This window comes from Rhynchophorus ferrugineus, unplaced genomic scaffold (assembly GCF_030347505.1).
Source record: "Rhynchophorus ferrugineus isolate W39M unplaced genomic scaffold, kcgeb_rfMv2 rfM4, whole genome shotgun sequence".
NCBI lineage: Eukaryota > Metazoa > Arthropoda > Insecta > Coleoptera > Curculionidae > Rhynchophorus > Rhynchophorus ferrugineus.
In genome coordinates, this window is record NW_027472583.1 from 1,408,450 (window position 1) to 1,430,620 (window position 22,171).

Sequence of the window (22,171 nt, forward strand, 5' to 3'; positions counted from 1 at the left end):
TTTGCTCATAAACGGCTAAGTTATTTGATAAAATTGACTATGGTTGATTAAAATACATGCTAAATTGTGATGTTATATAGTATAAAAGAAAAATTAATCATTCATTGAATAAAAATAAATTTACCTTGCAGCTGATAGAATAAAAGTGATATACCAATATTTATAATATATATTATCCTTTTAACGGTAAGTAAAAATCACAAAAAGTTCAATGAATAAATTCAACAAAGCCAAATACTTTCATTGCAACTTTTTATAAAAATAATTAACTGACGATTTGCAAGCAAAAAATAATACTGAAATAATCATCTTAAATAATTCGTTCAAATCATACACATGCACTACTTGGACATTTTTTAAATTATTAGCGTTTATTAAATAATATTCTGACGAAAAGACCAACGTTTCGTAACCGTTACAGATTAGATCTTTAGGAGAACTCTAATACCGTTCGTATCTCATAATCATATTATTATATTTAAACAAGTACCTCTCACGACTGAATGGTTAACCATGTGCCCTCCTTCTTCATGGTTGCAGTGAGTCAGATAGGGTTGGTCTTATAGCTCTTGTCTACTAAGATAGATTTAGTCTTTCTGATCTTAAAATCTTCACGATAATCCAAAGAATGAATTAGACGTACGTCTTTAGTACACAACCAAGGTGCTCAGAAGCTCTCCTGAAGAACCAAGAAGACCAAACTAAGAAATCTTCTAGCGCCATTCCCTTTTTATATATAACTATACTATAAATTTCTTCTTCCTCATATGATAATCTTATTTATACCCCTCAAACTGAAAGACTTGTCTGAGGTGATTTAGTTCATTATCAAAGGAAGTTGGTTAGGATGTGTAAGGCACTGTAATTAATGGAATGCTATATAAGACATAACCTGAAGGGGCCGATCGTTGTTTTCTCGTCAAACTAAAATGTCTAAGAAATCTGATGCTCGCTGGTACGTTTGAATCATCTCTTTTAGAAGATAAACGAAATAAAAACAAAACAACAAATTGTGAACTTTTTTATTTTTACAATACTACACACCAACTGACCCTTTAAATCTAAATTTTAATCCAAACTAATGCATCATTAAAAGTAACAACATTCTCGAAGAAATATAGGGAAAAAATAGAAAGGAAAAAGATAAAATGCACATTTCCAAAAGGGCAAATGCATCGAACACAAAACAGTAACGGTGCATTGTTCAATGTCGTCGTTTGCGGGGCGATTTTCGATCGGAGGAGTCCGTGCTCGAACTGCTGCTGGAGCTGGTCGCTCGTCGCTTAGATCGGCTTCCTTTCGATCTCGATCTGGACCTTCTTGATTTCTTCCTCCTGAAGAACATAAAAAGGAGTCATTAAATATTTCTGTGGATAAAAATTCTGGTTCTGTGTGTTTGTATCCATAAAATTCCAACATTAGTGGATCTTATAATAACAAATGACTGTTATTATACACTTTTTAAACTACTGTATTTCGTTATTGGAACCCTTGTTTTGGAAGAAGGAATAATATTCAAAATTCGAAAAGTATTTAAAAATATTTGAAAGATTCAAGAGAATTTAATTGAATTTGAAATAAAAATCAAATTGCATCTGGCATAGTCATTTGTTTTTTCCTTGTTATTTTCTAACTCATTTGTTAAATATGTCAACATATAAGGTGATGATTGATCGTCATATCTGTATTTATTGTAAACGTAATACATTTTCATATTTAGGGAAGGATTGATAAAACTGCGTGATACAACAGTCCACCATAATACGTCACGTCTATGATTTAATTTCGTTTGCCTTTATACAAGTCCTCCATGGTTAATAAATATAAATTGATTCACCCTTCCAATTCTCGAAAGAAACCTAGCCATGAAATAAGGATTAACTAAGACAAATACCTGTAATTTGCTAAGAACTGATTTGTTGATGCTGAGGGAGTTTCTGGTGTCCCAAACAAATACTTTAAGGTAAAATTATTAGTAATATATTAAATTGTTGCAATGCTGGTAACAGAATAATTATAGATTAGATCTTAATAAGGCCATATAGGTAATGTATATAAAATAGGTAAGTATATATATAAAATGCATAAAACTGTAAGAATACAAATAGAAAGCACATTATATGTATGTACAAACACGTATATATATATATATATATATATATATATATATATATATATATATTTTTTATAATTATACAATTGCAGAACCCATCTTAATAGTTATATTAAGATATTATATTGGTATTATAATATTCCCGTATAGAGATCAGTACCCCTAGATGTTTTTTGTTTGGGTTACATAAACGTGATGTATACTATGATACTAGAGTTTTGTCACAAATTCAAAACTTAAAATAGGTAAAAGGTTATTTTTTGGAAATCCTTGTTTCCCACAGAAACATATTTTTGGGAAATAGCAAATATAAGACACTCACCTGTCGTTCCTTGCATCCCTGGAATCGTCGCTACTGCTCGAAGACGACGTGCTCGGACTCTTTTTGCTCTTCTTCATGGGAACCTTCTGGTCCAATTCCTGCAATACCTTCATTGTCTTGATGAGTTTCTCTTTCTCTATGGTCTCCCGTTTCACTTTTTTCGCCCGCTCCAACATCTCCTGCTCCTCCTTGGCCTTGCGCTGTTTCTCCTCCAGCAGTCGTTGTTCTTCCTCCTTCTTCTTCTTCAGCTCCAGAATTTCCATCTTTTTCCTCAAAATCAGCAACTTCTTGTATTTCTCTTCCGCCTCTCGATCGTCGGTCTTCTTCGGACTTTCCTTCTTGGGGCTCTTTTCCTTCGATTTCGATCTGGATCTTCTTCGATGACGTTCTTCACTTCGTCTAAAAAGTCGTTCGTAATGAAAAAATTATTTTACGGTATTAAAACAAATAAGGATATTACCTGCGCTCGTTGTTACTCGTTCGTCTTTCCCTCCTATCTCTGCCTCTCGAACCAGAACGGTGCCTTCTATCATCCCTCCTCCTTCTATTGTCGTCCCTATCTCGCCTTATTATCTGACCGCGAGTCCGGGAGTTCTCGTTCATGCGCCTATCTCGACGGTGACGATCGTCAACGCGCCGGTTGTTTCTATTAAAATCATGGTAGTTCCTATAAGAAATACGGACGGATTTCTGGTGATCTGGATAAAACGGTTAATGAACCTGCTTACCTTCCCTCTCTCTGCGGTTTTTCGATTTCAAATTTATTGCGGCTGCGTCTCTCGCGATTTTCCGCACCTCTATTCCTTTTGTCCTCGAACGAAGTGGGTTGTTCTTGCTGGATCTTGACAATTCTACCGTTAACCTGTCCAACGCATAATTAAGTCGTTTAAATGTACCGTCAAGCGAATAATACCGACACACTCACCTCGTTTACGGTTTCCACGCCTTGCTGCTGTTGCTGTTTCTTCGCGTATCCACTGAAAATTATCTCTCCAGTTGGAGGATCCTCCCCTTTCTTTATCTGAACGCCGAGGGCCATGGCGAGGATGTCAGAGCGCTCGTTCAAAAGCTGGTCTTCTTTTGGTTCATTTACTTCTTCCGCGGGTTCTTTTTCACTCCCTAAGAAAGGTCGTGATTAACCGACATTATAAACAGGCTATATAGTATAAGGTAACAGTAATTTTGCTAACCAATAATATTGCGGTTTGAAATATATCTTTTGTCATGATACTGTCGTCGGCAAATGTTCCAACTACTATTTCTTTTTTTTTTGTTAGGATATTAGTATAAAGCACATACAAGAGTGGACAAAAGACACTACCCGATGGACAGGGTAGTGTTAGATAGGTTTAAGTGTTGAGAATGCCCCTTCATGTGAGACCGTAAATTTTATTTTAAAAAGATATGATTCCAGCAGTCGACAGTAATTCGGTAGCAATTTGCTCATTTTGTAGATTAATCCCAAATGCCATACCCAGTCAAAAACTTGTGAGACGTCTAGGAATATTACTGGCATTGAATATTTCTATTTTTCAAGTGACTTTTCAACAACCGTTACATACTGACGTATTAATCCCATCCAAAGCCTTGCTTGTGTTTTGATACAAGTACAGCGGAACAGTGGTAATAAAATTAACTTATAAATTAAAATTGTACTAGCGTATCTAATGTAAGATGTAATTAATTTTAAAAAATTTGTTCACTTACCCTTAAACTCCTTGTAAGCCCCTGGCAAAGGATACTGTACCAAACTAGGTACCTGTTTCTTTGGCAAATCATCTTCGGACGGATTATCCTCGTAATCTAACGCGTTGTAATCCACTTCTTTGTCTTTGTCCTTCTTCGACTTTCTCGGTGGCGACGTTGGCGGTGTTCCCGAAGATACCTTACGGTATCTCTTCTGAGGGACTTCAGGTTCCATGGCCTTTCTCTCTTCCCTTTCCTTTCGTTCGGCCTCGATTTTCTCCAGATCGGAGAGCTTGATAACTCTGTTCTCCTCTTTTTTCCAGTGAATGGGGGTGACACTTCTAGATCTGCTTCTCGAAGGTGTTCTGAATCTCTACATTTAACACATTATATAAAAATACCATTCACTAATCAAGGCATTCTAGAACTATTTTATAATGAAAAACTCGTTTTATGGCATATATTGATTACTGGGATAGTGACTTTATAATATTCAAGGAATTGCTGAGGAACAAGGCAATAATGAGCTGAATTAATTAATATAGACTTTCGATTCAAAACTCATCATTTCGGCGCCAAAATCATCAAGATTCCCACCATTTTTCACTGAGATTATCTTCGGTAAGGGATGTCAAGGAATAATAAAAATATTACTAACGATGGGATAATATAAAGTCGTGAAACAAGCCAAAGATGAATCATGAGCGGGGCTAGCAGCTTTAAAACACTCCTAAGAAAAAAAGATGGAATACTTTATGAAACATGCATATCAAATATTCAAAGCAGCTTTTTTAGGCACAAAATAATCTTAAAAAAATTCTTGAATGATTATGGCTCATTTGATAGCTTACACTTTCAAACTCTGATAGCACTTTTTCTATAAAATATATTTACCTATAGCTGTCGTTCAGGGTAACCCCCTTTATAATATATATAGACGGTAAAAAAATTGATATGGAATACTTACAAATTTACCTCGGCCCTTGATGACTCTGCCGCTTTTAGTCGTAATCGGACGCCTATTCCTTCGATTGTAGTTGTTAAATTCCTGCCGCTCCCTTCTAAATCGGTCAGCACCCCTCTCACGATCTCTGTCATCTAATCAAAACAAATTCAAGGAACGATTTAAAACCAAAGAAAAAAAAATCTTACTTCGTTTTTTATCAGAATGTCTATTTTCCTTGTCTCTATCTCCACCACCTCTCATCAAGAACTTATTAGATGGCACCTCGGGAATTTCATCCGGCTTGATATCTGATAATGTCACCAACCAATGTGGCTCTTTTACTTCGCCCTCTTCCTCTTCTTGATCAGATTCCTCCCCTTCCTCTTTACTATAAATGAATCAATAATTTCCCACAACCTATATGGGTTGGTAACTTACTCTTTATGTTTCTTGCTCTTCTTTTCTTTCTTATCTTTTTTATGTTTCTTCTTCTTTTTCTTATCGTCTTCCTCATTATCTGACACTCCTGAGTCTGTATTTTCACCTTCCTCCTTAGTGGACTTCCTTTTCTTTTTAACTTGAAAATATTTATGAAAAATCAAATTTTGATTTTAAAATATTTAAAAATAAAATACCTTTGATTTGCCTGACTAATTCTCCGCATTTGAGAATTTTGGCATCCTGCAGAGGTCTACTGTTAGCATCCACTGGTAGGTTTTCTATCTGACGAACTACATCTGCACCACCAACAACTCTTCCAAATACAACGTGAACACTAAAACAATATAATTTATAAATATACTCAAGTGATATAATATAAATTTAAACTTACTTGTCGAGGTGTGGAGCCGGCTGAGTTGTACTATAACATAATAATGCAAAGATATGATCAGCATGAGATGCTCACTGGAAATATTTAATTGCCAAACTACAGAACGGTAAGGTTAAGGTTACATTAATAGTTCTGTAGTGTATGTAGCATTATTTTTATGTGCGACAACGCGATTTCAAATAAATATAAAAATTTGTTTTACTTGCTGAAAGAAAAGATTACTTAATTATGTATTGGTTTTTTGTTTTCCACCTACTCTGACTAAACCTACTGTGACTAAAATGAATATTTTATGACTCTTAATCAATTTTCATTGGTTTCTAAAACTACCTTAACTTTTAACTCACATAAAGAACTGGGATCCATTTGTATTTTTTCCTTTATTTGCCATAGAAAGCAACAAAGGCTTATCATGTTTAAATGTGAAGTTTTCATCTAAAAAGCGTTTTTCTATTAAGTCATACATAACCACAAAATATAATATAGTACCATCAAAGGTGCCTCCATAGATACTTTCACCCCCTGTGCCATTGCCATTTGAAAAATCACCTCCTTGTATAATAAAATCCTTAACAACTCTGTGAAAAACCACATCCTAAAATAACTCTAATTAGTCAACAATAAACAATATATGGGCAATTAATACTTTATAATGAAGAGGTTTATTGGTCTCTTTTCCTAAACCTTTTTCACCAGTACACAACGATCTAAAATTTTCACAAGTTATCGGTACAACATCTGTAAATAGTTCGAAAACTATTCTTCCACTACTCAAACCGCCAATAGATACGTCAAAAAAACACCGAGCGCGCTGAGCCTGCTCCGACATACTGTAATATTTTCTGCTAAATATGTAATTTGAAATAAACTATAAATATGCTGTTCTTACTTCAAAAAAATACGAAATACTCAACTATACCACATTGATTAAACCGACAAACAATGCTTCCACATATCTCTAAATGACATCTGACATGTGTCAAATTTGACATAATTAATTGGAATTACAGTATTTTTATTCAAATAATATAATAATAGAAAATAATTTAAAGTCAAGTGTATTATATATTAATCTGTTTTAAATATAATTCTTTTTAATATTAATAGATATTTGTATTCTTAACGTTATACTTTGAGTTATCTAACGGATATATTTAGTTGCCTATATATTAAGGCAACTCTATAATGTAGGTTAGTTAATTCAATACACCCGATCATGGTGATATAACACTTGATTAATAACAGAATAAATTTTTAATAAAAAAGATGATCAAGTAAGTCTGTTAATATTTTTATAAAAATGACATTGTTAACTGTTTGTCATTATTGATTTAAAATCTTATATTTTTGGTATAATTAATATGGAATATATTTGGAAATTGTATTTAACCAAGGATTTCATTAAATTGTGAAGTAATTCAATCAGTTTTCTAAAACTATAATAACAGTATTTTTTTAGATTTGCAATTAAAGCTGCAATTGCGGGAACCGCGGTATATTATGTTAATGAACAAGGTATTTGGAACAAAAGTGAAGAAAGTATTCAGTCTTATAAACGTTTAAGAACAGCAGTAGATCCATATATTCAAGAAGTCACAAAGCAAATTCCGGTTGAGGTACTAGTTTTTCACTGGAGAGATTTGTATACATATTTTTCAGTATCAATGTATTTCAGTTACCAGAAATTCCTCAAACGGATAATGTGCCACAACTAGGTAAAGAATGCTGGAACAGGGGCGTTAAGGCCAGTTTTGCCTTTTTAGTTAAACTGCCTAACTATACAGTGGAATACAGTAACAAAGCTGTTGATGCTCTTTTAGCTAATGATGAAATTAAAAAATTTGTGGATTCTTTTTCGAGTTCTGAGCCAAAATCAGCTGTAGCAAAACCAGGGGATAAATAAATGTTAACATAAATTAATGTTTTTTTTTTAATATATTGAAAAAGGGGTTTTAAAGTCAATTTGGCTTATGTAGTTAGATTACCTGAAGTAGAATACAATAATAAAGTTGCTGATGATTTTTTAACTTACATGGAGTACAAAAATGTGGAACTGACTGAAATTTGGTCACATGGAAACCATGAGATAAATAAATGTTGACAAAAGTAAATTGTTTTATTAAATTTATTTTAGTAATTTACATTCTTTCTTAACTTTTCATTTCAGTTCTAAATATGCTAGTTGTTTTATATAATCAACACATAATGTAGATTATATTTTCTATTAACATGTACAAACATTTATTGGTATATTTTCTTTGGTTCAAGATTATCACTGGTTAAATATAATTTGAGTAAATATGATTGTACCCCTGATGTCATTCACAAAACTATAATTTTTATATTTTTATGCATGCATATTTAAAGATTGTAATTTACAGTACTAACTTCAATGTTTAACACTTAAGAAAGTTGAGCATTTGACACAATCTGAAAGGTTGCAAAATAAATTACGTATTATACTATAAAACCATTAATGCAACGTTAACCTTGCCATTCTGTAGTTTGGCAATTAAATATATATAAACCATGCAAGTGTGATTATTTTGACTGTTTTTGAATAAAGATAGGTGAGTTAATGCCATAAGGAACAAACAATTAATTTGTTTTATTTTGGAAATTTAAATGTATTCTCTCACATATCAACATATTTAGATTGTTACAATCAATTTATCTAAAAGTGGACCAAACGAAGACAAGTTTGTGATTTGAATAGTTTTATTAAGAACAAATCACTAATGGTTTTTTTTTAAATTAAGTACTTCACCTTACTCACCTTCTGAATATATTGAGACATTAGGTAAATAAAAGTCACCGATTGTACTTATACGGTACTATTTTATTGTAAAATAAAAAGTACAACAAATCAAGTACACAGATACAAAATCCTGTTCATATCTGTCACTTGATCTAATAAATAAATAGAACTAGACTTTTGATACAAAAAAAAAATGAGCTACTAAATTTAAAAAAGACCAGGAAACAATAGTTGACGCATCCTTTCAAACATTCACATCACGCACTTATAATCACTGAGAAGTTATTTAAAAGTTTATATCCGAATCAGTCTTGGTGGATTTGGGAAACATATCTTACAACTCATCTTTCAGCTCGTCGTCGTCATCACCGCCCGACGGTGGTGGTGGAGCGCCTCCCGACGATTGGTACAGTTTGGCTATGATTGGTTGGACGACATCCTCGAGCTCCTTCTTTTGTTTCTTGTATTCTTCGGCTTCGGTATCCTGATTCTCCTCGAGCCACTTGATTTTTTCCTCGATGGCTTCCTCCATTTTGGTTTTCTCGTCTCCGCTGACCTTGCTGCCCAACTTGTCCTTGTCCTGCAACTGATTCTTCAGAGAGTACGCGTAACTTTCCAATTCGTTCCTGGCTTCGACGCGTTCTTTCAGTTTCTTGTCGACGTCGGCGAAAGTCTCGGCATCCTTGATCATCCTATCGATGTCTTCGGGTGTAAGACGGTTTTGGTCATTGGTGATGACGATCTTCTCCCTGTTTCCGGTGCCTTTGTCTTCGGCGGACACTTGCAAGATACCGTTGGCGTCAATCTCGAAGGTTACTTCGATCTGGGGTACTCCCCTGGGTGCTGGTGGAATTCCGGTCAAGTCGAATTTGCCCAGGAGATGGTTGTCTTTGGTCATGGGACGTTCTCCCTCATAAACCTGTAAATATTCACACAGTATTAGAATTGCAACAAATTAATTAACGATAAACAAACCCAAAGAGGTTTGAAACCTACCTGGATGGTGACAGTATGCTGGTTGTCAGAAGCGGTACTGAAAATCTGCGACTTCTTCGTGGGAATGACGGTGTTCCTTGGGATAAGTTTGGTCATGACCCCTCCGACGGTTTCGATACCCATGGTCAAGGGATTGACATCGAGCAGAACGATAGCATCCGTATCCTGTTCACCACTCAAAACTCCGGCTTGTACGGCGGCGCCATAGGCGACGGCTTCATCGGGGTTGATACCTCTGGAAGGTTCTTTTCCGTTGAAGAATTCCTTAACCAACTGCTGAACCTTAGGGATACGTGTGGAGCCACCAACCAACACGATTTCATCGACATCTTTCTTGTTCATGTCGGCGTCGTCCAAGACTTTCTGTACCGGTTTCAGGGTCGACCTGAACAAGTCCATGTTGAGTTCTTCGAATTTGGCTCTGGTGAGGGTTTCAGAGAAGTCATCGCCCTCGAAGAAGCTCTCGATCTCAATCCTAACCTGGTGGCTGGCGGACAGCGCCCTCTTCGCCTTCTCGACCTCGCGCCTGAGTTTCTGGACGGCCCTGTTATCCTTCCTGATGTCCTTACCCTTCTTCTTCTTGTACAATTTGATGAAGTGATCCATCACCCTCTGATCGAAATCTTCACCTCCCAAGTGGGTGTCTCCGTTAGTGGCGACGACCTCGAAGACTCCGTTATCGATGGTGAGGAGGGAGACGTCGAAGGTACCGCCGCCCAAATCGAAGACCAAGACGTTCTTTTCACCTTCCTTCTTGTCCAGACCATAGGCGATAGCGGCAGCGGTTGGTTCATTGATGATTCTCATCACGGTCATACCGGCGATTACACCTGCGTCTTTAGTGGCCTGACGCTGGGCATCGTTGAAGTAAGCGGGTACAGTGACGACGGCGTGGGTTACCTTCTTTCCAAGGTAGGCTTCAGCGGTCTCTTTCATTTTGGTTAGCACCATGGCGGAAATTTCCTCAGGGGCGAAGGTCTTCTCGCCCTGACTGGTGTCGACCTTGATATGGGGTTTGCTGTTCTTCTCAACAACCTTGAAGGGGAAGAATTTGACATCATGCTGAACAGTCGAATCGCTCCAATCACGGCCAATAAGACGTTTAGCGTCAAAGACAGTGTTTTCGGGATTAGTGGTCAGTTGATTTTTAGCGGCATCACCAATGAGACGTTCACCATCAGCTGTGAAAGCGACGTAAGAGGGAGTAATACGGTTACCCTGATCGTTAGCGATGATTTCAACACGACCATTCTTGTAAACACCCACGCTGAAATAAAAAAGAACTGTTACACCATGAATCATAGGAAAAATAATAATTTATAATCCAAAAATCACTATAAATAAACTGTAAACTTAAATAAAACCTTCACTGTAACTGTAACTTACTTAATAAATTTAAACTAGAATGAATATATTACTTACCATGAATAAGTTGTTCCTAAATCAATACCAATAACTGTACCAACATCTTCCTTATCTTTTTTGTCGTCTTTGGCTAAAACTGTAGCCAGGAGGCACATAGCCCCCAACATAAAACACCACCTCATTGTAAATTGTCTATTCACTTGATGAAATCTGAAAAATATGAGTGACCTTAGTGATCTTGTAATATAGGTTTAAGCAGCACCTCTCAATGTGTAATGAATGCAAAAAAACTGTTCCATATAACGGTGTATTGGGTAACTGTTAATCGGTGTTTAAAAAAATGAAACGACACGTCACTAATACATTTTCTACCAAAGTGCTTTCATATAATATTTATGGCAAAGGTATACTTTAAAAAATATGTTCTCAATATGTTTCGAACGTATCCAGAAAAATCACATAAAATCCAGAAAAACTCATACTCGACTAATATAACTATACTTATACTTACATATAAATATTCTTTATAATCACAGAAATTTTTTAAACAACTTGGCGAAAAAATCGTGTAAAATTCACTATAGCCGACCGAATCTTCTCTTTACTTTCCGTACACTACACCTTTATGAAATTGACTGAATAACAGGCGCTGTCACTTCAAAAAATATACGGCATAATTCATCCGTGTTTGCATCTGATTGGTTAAATTTTAAACTCAGAGCACTCCGATTGGTTAACTCCGAACAAGTTGGCTGTCGATGATTGGTCCACGTTGCGGTGAATCTAGAAAATCGTCTATTTAGAACGTACGCCGGTAATAGACACGTCGCCCTTTTTATCGCAAACGTATGTGTTTTATATATATTCACGTAGGGGGGAAAATGAAAAAATGCGGGAACTCTAAAAACTTGCTAAATAGTCTTAATAATAAGCATTTATTTGCATTTCTAATATGTTAATATATAATAAATATTTAAATCATTTTTCATATTTTAAATATAATAGATATAGACAACAAAATATTATATGACGCATCCATTTGACAAGTTAAAAAACTAAATTTTGTCCTATTGACCTATTTTAACTATTAGTTAAAATGAGTGGAAAGTCTATTTGTTACCTGACATTAAAACTACTATAAATTATACCTTACTATTCAACATTATATAGGTACTGTTGTAAATAATTTATTAAATTCTTAATATAAAATTCGAAAAGTTTAAAGTAGTATAATGTTAAGAATATATGAAAAGCAGTGTTAATAATTATATTTATACGCTTTCAACTCATATAGTAACCTACGAAAACATTTCAGTCAGCTACATTTTATAAAACTATGTCAAAAATTGGTTTACATTTATTTTAGTTCATTGTTACGTCAGATTTTGCATTATAAACAGTTTTCAGTTAATTTCCTGTACCCGATATTTAAAGGAGGGGGATACCCGATAAGTATAACGTGTTAGAAAGATTATTTTAATTTTAAAAGCAATATTATAAAACTAAAAATTCCAACATATAAATAAAACTTAAAGGAAGACAGATATCAGATATTATGGACCTCCAAAGAATAAAGTGCACTTTGCATGTTATCAAACAAGTTTAGTAAATACCAAATGCCTTTGATATGCTATAAATAGGTGTTTTAACCAAATACATTGACTTGAATATCTCTGATATGTATTTAAAAATTATAAAATATTGTAATTTTTACATAAATTCTTAAAATTTTCTCGGTATTCTTCTCGGTCATGCAGATAGGCAGTAGGTCGCAAAGGCGATCTGCGAGGTTAATGAACTTTAAACGCCCGAAGAATCACCAAAAAGCTGAAGTACACTTGTAACTGTTAAAAAATTCATATAGTGTCAAAGAAAAACAACTTATATCGCTTATTAAACAGTAACGACTGCTAGTAATAAAATAGAATGCGTCGAATAGATCCTTAAAAAACATTACAAACCAGTAAACATAGTTCTAAACAAACAACTAATTAATTAAAATATAGATATTCTAGAATATAAGTTAAAAATAACCTGATAATACAGAAGAACCAAATTACTAATTGTATATTCAATCTTTATTATGTCAGTACAATATTATATTCTAAAATAAAATACAGATGTAATTATTAGAAAAAATTATATATCAAATAATTTTATAAAATCCTAACAAATAACATTCCTAGATAATTTAAAGTATATAGGTATAAATTCATTAGTCATAATAAATGCCAGAAAACAACTGCATTCTTGACAATTAATAGAAATTTTTTCCATGGAAATATTTATTTTTTAGCGAAATTTAATATTTATTTCATAATTTACGTGATATAAAAGGATATCGGACATAAAGCATCATATCATCACACATCTATCAACAACATAACCTTCAAATATTCTTTCCTGTTATCGAACTTCTTGTTAGACGCTGGTAGGTAAAAATGTAATGAAAAGGTGAAAATACATGATGCAATGAGGAATGGTATTGCTATATTATTAATACTGAACCCTCATTCTAAATTATGTTGTGTTTTGAAATTATACTAGTAATCAGTTTTTGTCGTCAGGTTGTTTCGAACATTTCTAGATGAAAAATCAGTTTTTGATTTTTTTAAACAAAATTTTTATAAAACAAAAAATAATATATTTTAGTGTACAAAATAGTTGTGAATTTTAAGGTATCAGAAGCCTTGAATATACACTTGGCAGCACATTCAATAAATGCACTCGAATCGGGAACTATTTTTCATTTATGTACCTTTTGATTTGACCTTACTTTATTTTTACTAACATAGTTTTTGATAATATAGCTTTTTAAAATACCAAAAAGCGATGTGTATCGTACCGCTATATCGACTATATTCATAGTACAGTTAATGAAGATAACAGTTGAAGGACATCAGATAAGCTATAAAATAAATTAACATTTTGTTGTGCCAAGGCACTACCAAAACAACCATTAATAAACATGATTAAATAGGAATACAAATAGTATTCAGTTTTTTACAAACTTCTAAATGATTGAACAACATATACCGATGAGATGAGAAAAAAACAATTTTAAAATCAATAACCTAAAAATTATTTATGGAAGACGAATACAAAAGTTCATAATATGCGTTTAAACACACCGAAAGGTCAAAATATCTTAATTTTTCATACTTGTAGATGAAATACTTCCCTAGTTATCAATTTTAATTGTTCGTATTAAAAAAGAAGTAAACAATAAAAAAACAGAAAAGCGGTATATTAAAACAATGACATAACACATCACTCAATATTTGCCATCTAATCTGCAACAACAGAAGTCACACTAAAATTACTTCTGATTTCAACTAGGTACGCGTACAATGTGTTTTTATAACGTCTGATATCGTAAATATCAATATATTAAACCAAAATATAGCAGTGTAAAATTGAAATTAATTTTATTCTAATGTCGTGGCTTCCAGCGCCTACGCTTTTTTTTTTATAAACGTCAGAAAGATGTCTGAGAAAAGACATTGAAATGTAAGAAATGCTTAAACTTAACCCTATTTTGACAACAACCACAAATCGTTCTACAAAAAAGCATTGAAGAGTAACGATAGAATAAACTGAGGGTCACTTTTGACGGAAAGTATGTTATATTGAGTGCTGTGTTACATGTAATTTGTATAAGAAAACACGAATATACTTAACGAGTTAAGTTAATAAATATTTTATCTCATTTTCATCCTGATTTTTTGTAAATAATTAAAATAAACAACACAGAACATATTTTTCTTTATAAAGAACATTAACTGTATGTATCTACATCCATGTAGAGAAATTTGTCTGAATCCTAATTCTGCATTATTATAACATGCCTTTTCTACCGCTAATAAATTCTATTCGAAAATTAACATGGACAGAGTATATTTCAACAAAAAAAAAGTCAACAAAACAACTAAAAGGGGAATCAATAAATCTCTTTTTGGACTAAGACAACCTCCTCCTTAAAGGAATCGTTCGATGCCCAGCAATTTCTTTTGCAAGTATAAACCAGGACGGTACCAAATTCCAGTCGAGTCTGCTGCTTGGAGTCACAAGCCAGCCAGAGTTTTGATATGATGGTTGATATCAGTTGGAATTCAAAGACTAATTCCCCCTGACAGTGACGACAGTGCTTAGCGGATTCTTGGAGTGGCTGTAGGAGTAGAGGTTTGCCTCCGCGATTATATCTGTACAAAAATATTTCAAATTATTTGAATAATGTTGCAATAAATTTATAAAAAGAAGTACCTTAAAATTTGTCCAGGGTTCGTCTGGATTTTTGATATAAAATGATGGAATAACAAGTCTCCATGATGGGGTTTTCCTTGTTCGTACTCTTCATTGGCCAGATCAAAATCTCCTTCGATTGAAGCTGATAAAATATGAGATGTCAAGAAATTACACTATAATTGCTGGTATTAACAAGTTTTAATAAAGATAATCTGTATTTTTCTCATGATTATGCTGGAGTTGGATGATTTATAGTTAGTCTGTAACTGGCAAAGGTAAGTGGACTTCTAGACCAAATTCTATTTTCAAATCGAAACGAGTGGTGAATAAAACTTCTAAATGTTAGTTTGTTGTATCTTGAAACATACTTGAAACGCACTTGTGCTTGATACCATTCTGTTACTATGTACCAATAAGTTCGCGGAATTAAAACATATTAATTCATAGATTCACTAGTTTTCTGATAGTTCTACATTGCATCCCGTTTGTTCGTTGGAAATTGTTGAGGTATGAGAATAGATCAGAAATCAGAGATATTCACTGACTTTATGCAATGTTTTTGTGGGCTGTTGCAGCCAATTAGTCTAAAAGATTATAATAAAAGTCCGAGTTTATTATATAGTAGTTTGGAGGTACCCAAACATAAATATTTTCTTTGGTCGATTTCTGAATACATGCTGGTTTTTCAGCCGAAGATCCGGGTTTATGCTGCTCTATAATCTCCTATTTCATGGTGGTAGACACAAGTCTCATTCATAAAGGCGAAAAGACGCACAAAATTATTATAATACTTCCTAAAACGTTGTACAATTAAATTTAATTAATTAATTTTTTGTTATATGCTACTAAAATTGCATTGAACCGTATTGTTCTCTGAGAATGATTGAACAATATAACATGGGAAGAGCATCTTTTCTGGACAGGTGCAAAGAAAATATATACGGAAATGATATGGGTAAACAGTTACCAAAAATATATACAAATAAAAGACACAAAGTAGATTGGACTGCTTCGCTATTAACTTGTCCAATCGCTTCCACCATTAACAACCAATTAATTGACCGAAGTTGAGTTATACACTCCACTGCAACACTAGTCAGAATAAATTACGCCACATCTATGTAAACAAATGCAAACGTCATCTGGTTTTATATGAACTTTAACAATCCCTGCATTTTTAACTCGTTTTTGCTGCGTTTATAGTTTTCCGCTATATCTAAATATCAGTATCATTGTCAAAAAAAAAAAGGTTAGCATTCGAACAGATATCCACCTAGGTAAATAGCTCTAATTCGCTGAAAGCTTCTGAAAAAATGTTCGCTCAGTAGAGAAGGTCATTTTGAAAAACGGTAAATTATAAACTGAAAATCTGTAACATCAATATCCAATTCTTTCTTTTCTCTCGTAGATATTTTGTATAGACAAACATATTGTTTTTGTAAACTAGATACTAAACTGTTGAGTTTAGAATGATGCTTACATATTAATATGGATAACGCTACTAACTAATGAAAGTAAAAATATAGACGGAACACAAGATCAATGTAAAGTTACATGGAGTTACTTTAATAGTCCAGGAAATAAATGAAGCAGTTAATTTAGACCAATACCATAACAAGAAGCGTTGTTAACATGCTATAAAATTTCCATTAAACCACCACTTTTGATGATTTTGTTGCTTTGGCTCTTTATATTTAGTTCATTTACATAGATGTGACATCAGGCTATACCAGCAATTTAAAACTTAAAACAGAAGAGTTCCGAAAACTTGCATTTTCTGTAGAAATAATATATTTTTAGGTAATAATAAATTCACTAGAATATTACAGAACGGTTTTTTTTGAAAACTAGTCATGGATATTATTTAATATTAATGTAAAATAATTTTCATACCTGTTATGTTAGATTTTCTTTGGTGACGCTGAGGCGAATTAATATCGCCATTTTTTTGTTGATAGGTTAACAGAAGTTCTTTTATATGACTGTCATTTCCTACGTCGTAAATACAATTCTAAAAAGACAGTAGATATGTTAATATTGATTCTTCTGTCAATTCAACAATAAACTAGGCAAAAAGAAGTTGAAACTTCGGAATAGAATAACATAGACAATAACAGTAGATAACATATTGAGAAATAATGAAAATAAAATCCTCCCAAAGTTTCCAAAAGACAAACGAATTTGTTATATTTGTTTGCATAGAAACCAGCCCGCCAAATATGACAACTGTCAAACTACTCTGTTTCTATTTTCATAGCGTAAAACATAAAGTAAAAAATATTACTTTTATTTATATAGATCTACCTAGTTAGGAACTTTCGGGGCACACAAACAATTTATTTTTACAGGTAGATGACAAACAATCATTTTTTGTTGCTTTTTTTCCTAGACAAAATATAAACTAAAAAAATATTTATACCCGCAAGTACGCAAAACAATGCACTATGAACAGTTTAGAATTTTTTTTATTTTTATATATTAGAGGATGTATCGCTCAACTCACTTCGTCCTCTTCCCACACTGACATAAAATAAGAAACAAATGGTAAGTCGTTCGATCGGCGATGTTCTGATTGTGGAAGTGGCGTAACTTCGTTCAACAAAGCTACCAAGTTGGTTTTGGGTACCACCGGTGTCTCCACACTAATCACCTCTCCCTCGTTGCCTTCAATTTCTGCTGTAGCTCCAGGAGAATGCTGGCGACCGACAGCTCCACCTTTAAAAGTATTGGTTAATTTAAAAAAAATTCTCTCCGGCCGGGAATCGAACCCGGGTCTCCCGCGTGACAGGCGGGGATACTTACCACTATACTACCGAAGACTTATCTAATTTTGTGATTATATCTATTTTTAAAATGTTCGAGGCTAATATCATTTTAAATATATTAACTATAATATTTACTGGGACATTCTGACACATTATCAGTAGTAAACAAATTTTATGAGCTATTTTAACAGATACCACTAATGTTATATTACGACATATTTCGTATGTGTGATATCGGTGATTGTCGGTCTAACATAACCTCAAAAAATAGTAATCAAACAAAAAGTTTTGCAAAAATTTGCTGTTTTTATCAAATAATTTGGCTGACATGAGTGGATTAACAGCTAAGATAGTTCCTGAAAAGTCTGTCAGATTATTGGATCAGGTGAAATATGAACATTTAGTCGCAGGGACTGCTGCTGGGGTAACTTCAACCCTTGTATTACATCCGATGGATGTTGTTAAAATTCGATTAGCTGTTCATGATGGCATTCATAACACGCCTAAATATTCCGGCATTTGGAACGCAATAACGACAATTTATCGGACAGAAGGTTTCAGAGGTCTCTATCAGGGAGTGACACCAAATGTTTGGGGCGCTGGAGCTTCGTGGGGTCTGTATTTTCTGTTTTATAATGCTATCAAGGCATCCATACAAGGAGGAAACTTAGATACACCCCTAGCCCCCAGCCAACATTTGTTGGCTGCCTCGGAAGGAGGTCTAATTACTCTCTTAATTGTAAATCCAATCTGGGTGGCAAAAACAAGGCTAGTTTTTAATAATTTTTATAATTCTATTGCAACAATTCAAAATATTGTAGGCTATGTCTACAATTTGAACAGAATAATAAACAATACACTGGCACTCTGGATTGTTTAAAAAAAATATACATAACTGAGGGCATACGGGGTTATTATAAGGGCATCTTACCAGGAATTTTTGGGGTTTCCCATGGGGCCATACAATTTATGGTATATGAAGAATTAAAAAATCGTTACCAGAAATATTACAATTTACCTATCAGTAAAAAGCTAGGTAGGTTATTACTGATGCTGCCAAACAGTAACGAGATAAAAATTAATATTTTTAGGCACCCTGGAATATTTAACTTTTTCAGCTACATCCAAAATCATAGCAGTTCTCAGTACATATCCGTATCAAGTAGTACGTGCCAGATTGCAAAATCAACACTATGCATATGAAGGTGCTCTAGATTGCATTAAAAAAACATGGATACATGAGAGTTGGAGAGGATTTTATAAAGGCATGGGCACAAACCTACTTAGGGTTACACCTGCTACCATGATTACATTTGTGACATATGAAAATATGTCCCATTTATTGTTAAAGTATAAGAAAGAAATCCAGTAAAATAAATGGGTCTGCTAGTATATTTATATAAGTTGTATATAATATTTAGTTAATTAATCATTATTTATTGGTACTATTTGTGTAATCTCATAATCTTTAAAACATAAATAAACAAGTTACATTAAATTTCTAGCAGTCTATGAAATACATGCTTAACAGCACAAGATAAAATGAGCTATCAACCAAGTGTTAAAACATTTCAATACTTTCAAATTTATTTGTAATTGAAAACTAATTTTGTTTTTACTATTTATATATTATGCTTTGTTATAACAGTACTTACCATAGGCACCATTGTTGGCATTTCTATCATCAATGCACAAATTACCCAAATTAGATCTAAGAGAGTCATCTAAGCTGCCACTTTCTTCATCATCTGACTCTTTTCCATTGCCATTATTTATTATATTGCAATTCTCTTCCGCTAATAGATATAATATATAATAGTAAAATGATAACATTTACCTCTTACAAAAAACATACGAAAATTGGCATTGTTATCATCACCCCAATCATCAGCATCAGTGCACCAATCGGTGGTTTCTAGTTTAAAGCTACTGCTTACAGATGATTCAATCTGTTTTGTAGTATTATCTTCTATTTGAAGACAAAAACATTTCCAACTAAAAAATACCATTTGATTTTTTGGTTAGAATAAAAAAACCTATAGTACCTCTCATTTCGGTTCCAACAATTTGGATTAATACAAGCAAACAAATAAAGGGTTCTGTGATAAAGTGTTCCTTCTACTGGAGCATATATTTGGACTATTAGCTTTGTAGGAAGTTGACACAAGTTACAGGCAATTTGTTGATCAATTTTAGGAAAATTTGAAGGTAAGTCCTAAAAGAAAACAATATTTCTCTCATTCACATTAACTAAATTCAAAAATATATATATCATTCGACAAAGAAACTTTGGTTAAGTTTACTTACAGGTTCGCCGCCGATTTTATTTACGGTATAATTCAATTGGACTTTATGCTTTTCTGTGATCAATTCATCCGGGAAACCTAAAAGTACTTTAGGTTGGAAATTTGCCATAATTCTCACTAATAAAATTTATAAGTCCAAAATTTAAAAGGTTGTTGATCCAAATATTATTATGACTAACTTAGACAACCAGTGAAACCTTCTTTACGATTGTATTGATTATTGTGGTGGTACCATTAGACCAGCATGAATATTTTTAAAAAAAATTGTCATCAAATAAAGGTAACTTTTGTAAATAAACATTTCCTTGTTAATTGTAAAATTTTATTTGAAATTATAATTTGATTTTTAATTTTTTCGTTTGTGTATTTAGTTGTTTAACTATTAACTTTGCATCGAAAATGACCAATTGTGTTTGTAACACAGAATAATTAGTATTTTTTCGTATTTTGTTGTTTATATCATTTTTTCGTAATACATTAATGATATCTGTGTGTGATTTAATCATTAATTTATCCATTAATTATAATAATCTAAGTGATAGTTTGTAGTTAAGGATAAGGTGGAAAATTAAATTCTAATGTATATTAAAATGTTTACCTTTGGTGATTTTCTGTTTAATCAATAGGGTGTGTTATTAGGGTGTGTGATTTAAATATTAGAAAATTGGGTATATGTATCAAGTTTCCTTTCGGTAATTGTAGATGGCTCTGTTTATTTCTTCATAAAAGCTGCAAAATCAAATTTGAATAAACATGAGAGAAAATATTTTATAAAGAAAGAAAGAAAAAAACAAATCCTTAACCTTTTACAGATGGCACCATTTAAATTCCTGTTCTATATTTCAATGTATTGCGGTAAAAAGACGCCAGGCTGGTTTTGAATATGCGCGCGGAGCACCCCACGACTTTCGGCTTTTAATGTTTTCCCTACAACCTATATGTTGGGTATATAAATTATTGGGTAGATGCGCCTACGTGTATATATGGTTGCATAGGCACATATTAGTTTTCTGTAAAATGTAATGAATACTACAGCATAGGCTCGTGTTAAAACCACCCGGAGAGGATGAAGATCACCCCATCTTGATTATTTCTGTGTTGGGACTTTAACCGAGCTGTTTGTAAAAATAAATAGAGAGCGACTCACTTTGAATAGTGTTTTAATTGCCCATATACCTTCACCATTTCAATTCTATAAAATCCGTTCTAATAAATAGCAAAAGGCAATATTTAATTGATGCTTTGTCAATATCATTAAATTAAAATATGCTTTGTTTCCTAGTTAATCGAAAAGTGTTATTTGAAATTATAACTTGATTTAATTATTTATTTATCATTTAATGATAATTCTTAGTAATGTCTTAATAATGGTGTTATAGTTTGTAGTTAAGGATAAGGAATACAACAAGTTTCACGTTAATAATTGTGAATGGCTCCGTTTTTCTATTTTATTATTTTATAATTCAAAAACTGGAATATATAAAACATTTTAAAATATATTATACATTTGCCTTAATTGCTTCAATTCTTTTCTTATATATTCTGTTTAGTTTATTAAAATTTTATTATTCTTTTGTTAAAAAGAAACAGTTTACAGGTGAAGTTGTTTGATTTGTTTTTGACATCTGTTTTAAATATGACATCCGTTGAAGTGCGGTTATACAATTGAAATTAAAAAACAAGGATTTTGAGAACTTTCTGTGATGTAATTCTGAGACAATCAAAACAAAGTCGGTGGTTGTTCATGAAATATGTTTTCTTCACTTCTAAGTGTATATTTGGTTGCAAAATTTAAGTCTATATGTTTAATGTCAGAGACTGAATTTAGTTATATGGC

General features: G+C 32.9%; 5 protein-coding genes and 1 non-coding gene across 8 annotated transcripts; 2 read left to right on the forward strand and 4 right to left on the reverse strand.

Moving 5' to 3' along the window:
• Positions 1–1,008: 1,008 nt before the first annotated feature.
• Positions 1,009–6,930, reverse strand: Moca-cyp (nuclear cyclophilin protein Moca-cyp). 2 transcript variants are annotated; one of them, XM_076403444.1, is made up of 15 exons: positions 6,789–6,930; positions 6,546–6,729; positions 6,389–6,494; positions 6,247–6,334; positions 5,900–5,929; positions 5,703–5,842; positions 5,506–5,644; positions 5,274–5,455; positions 5,089–5,219; positions 4,143–4,494; positions 3,361–3,554; positions 3,164–3,297; positions 2,896–3,102; positions 2,436–2,834; positions 1,009–1,334 (listed from the first exon to the last, which is right to left on the reverse strand). In XM_076403444.1, exons 2-15 carry the CDS (start codon positions 6,726–6,728, stop codon positions 1,205–1,207), a joined length of 2,415 nt encoding a protein of 804 aa, XP_076259559.1. In that variant the 5' UTR covers position 6,729; positions 6,789–6,930; the 3' UTR covers positions 1,009–1,204. The 2 variants fall into 2 exon arrangements, with proteins under 2 accessions (XP_076259559.1, XP_076259560.1); XM_076403445.1 differs by having other exon boundaries at positions 6,546–6,744; positions 6,814–6,857.
• A 104-nt stretch (positions 6,931–7,034) lies between these two features.
• On the forward strand, positions 7,035–7,815 carry QIL1 (MICOS complex subunit MIC13 homolog QIL1). 2 transcript variants are annotated; one of them, XM_076403461.1, is made up of 3 exons: positions 7,035–7,173; positions 7,359–7,515; positions 7,575–7,815. In XM_076403461.1, the coding sequence occupies exons 1-3, from the start codon at positions 7,166–7,168 to the stop codon at positions 7,800–7,802; spliced, it is 393 nt and encodes a 130-aa protein (XP_076259576.1). In that variant the 5' UTR covers positions 7,035–7,165; the 3' UTR covers positions 7,803–7,815. The 2 variants fall into 2 exon arrangements, with proteins under 2 accessions (XP_076259576.1, XP_076259575.1); XM_076403460.1 differs by having other exon boundaries at positions 7,103–7,307.
• A 902-nt stretch (positions 7,816–8,717) lies between these two features.
• Positions 8,718–11,706, reverse strand: LOC143195922 (endoplasmic reticulum chaperone BiP). The gene is made up of 4 exons (XM_076403446.1): positions 11,530–11,706; positions 11,076–11,228; positions 9,654–10,920; positions 8,718–9,576 (listed from the first exon to the last, which is right to left on the reverse strand). The coding sequence occupies exons 2-4, from the start codon at positions 11,198–11,200 to the stop codon at positions 8,992–8,994; spliced, it is 1,977 nt and encodes a 658-aa protein (XP_076259561.1). The 5' UTR covers positions 11,201–11,228; positions 11,530–11,706; the 3' UTR covers positions 8,718–8,991.
• Positions 11,707–13,077: 1,371 nt separating this feature from the next.
• trus (programmed cell death 2 like trus) lies at positions 13,078–20,528 on the reverse strand. Its single transcript, XM_076403453.1, has 8 exons — positions 20,336–20,528; positions 20,074–20,243; positions 19,884–20,023; positions 19,684–19,824; positions 17,767–17,978; positions 17,157–17,274; positions 15,282–15,405; positions 13,078–15,220 (listed from the first exon to the last, which is right to left on the reverse strand). The coding sequence occupies exons 1-8, from the start codon at positions 20,441–20,443 to the stop codon at positions 14,959–14,961; spliced, it is 1,275 nt and encodes a 424-aa protein (XP_076259568.1). The 5' UTR covers positions 20,444–20,528; the 3' UTR covers positions 13,078–14,958.
• Positions 18,011–18,082, reverse strand: TRNAD-GUC (transfer RNA aspartic acid (anticodon GUC)). The gene has a single exon. It is a non-coding gene; the product is annotated as a tRNA-Asp (tRNA).
• Positions 18,238–19,526, forward strand: LOC143195928 (solute carrier family 25 member 32). The gene is made up of 3 exons (XM_076403455.1): positions 18,238–18,796; positions 18,850–19,064; positions 19,120–19,526. The coding sequence occupies exons 1-3, from the start codon at positions 18,357–18,359 to the stop codon at positions 19,398–19,400; spliced, it is 936 nt and encodes a 311-aa protein (XP_076259570.1). The 5' UTR covers positions 18,238–18,356; the 3' UTR covers positions 19,401–19,526.
• Positions 20,529–22,171: the final 1,643 nt, after the last annotated feature.

Bases quoted from the DNA above. Each gene is read 5' to 3' on its own strand.
- Moca-cyp (XM_076403444.1), bottom strand. From the start codon at position 6,728: ATGTCGGAGCAGGCTCAGCGCGCTCGGTGTTTTTTTGACGTATCTATT. The intron at 5,645-5,702 runs GTATTTTATTTT...AATATTTTCAAG, and splicing joins ATTAGTCAGGCAAATCAAAG to TTAAAAAGAAAAGGAAGTCC. The intron at 2,835-2,895 runs GTAATATCCTTA...ACGACTTTTTAG, and splicing joins ACGAGTAACAACGAGCGCAG to ACGAAGTGAAGAACGTCATC.
- QIL1 (XM_076403460.1), top strand. From the start codon at position 7,261: ATGGAATATATTTGGAAATTGTATTTAACCAAGGATTTCATTAAATT. The intron at 7,308-7,358 runs GTGAAGTAATTC...GTATTTTTTTAG, and splicing joins ACCAAGGATTTCATTAAATT to ATTTGCAATTAAAGCTGCAA. The intron at 7,516-7,574 runs GTACTAGTTTTT...AATGTATTTCAG, and splicing joins CAAAGCAAATTCCGGTTGAG to TTACCAGAAATTCCTCAAAC.
- LOC143195928 (XM_076403455.1), top strand. From the start codon at position 18,357: ATGAGTGGATTAACAGCTAAGATAGTTCCTGAAAAGTCTGTCAGATTA. The intron at 18,797-18,849 runs GCTAGTTTTTAA...AAAATATTGTAG, and splicing joins ATCTGGGTGGCAAAAACAAG to GCTATGTCTACAATTTGAAC. The intron at 19,065-19,119 runs GTAGGTTATTAC...TAATATTTTTAG, and splicing joins ACCTATCAGTAAAAAGCTAG to GCACCCTGGAATATTTAACT.
- LOC143195922 (XM_076403446.1), bottom strand. From the start codon at position 11,200: ATGAGGTGGTGTTTTATGTTGGGGGCTATGTGCCTCCTGGCTACAGTT. The intron at 10,921-11,075 runs GTAAGTAATATA...TTTTTATTTCAG, and splicing joins TTAGGAACAACTTATTCATG to CGTGGGTGTTTACAAGAATG. The intron at 9,577-9,653 runs GTAGGTTTCAAA...GAATATTTACAG, and splicing joins AGCATACTGTCACCATCCAG to GTTTATGAGGGAGAACGTCC.
- trus (XM_076403453.1), bottom strand. From the start codon at position 20,443: ATGGCAAATTTCCAACCTAAAGTACTTTTAGGTTTCCCGGATGAATTG. The intron at 17,275-17,766 runs GTGAGTTGAGCG...CTGTCTTTTTAG, and splicing joins CAGTGTGGGAAGAGGACGAA to AATTGTATTTACGACGTAGG. The intron at 15,221-15,281 runs GTACTTCTTTTT...ATTTTTGTACAG, and splicing joins AACCCTGGACAAATTTTAAG to ATATAATCGCGGAGGCAAAC.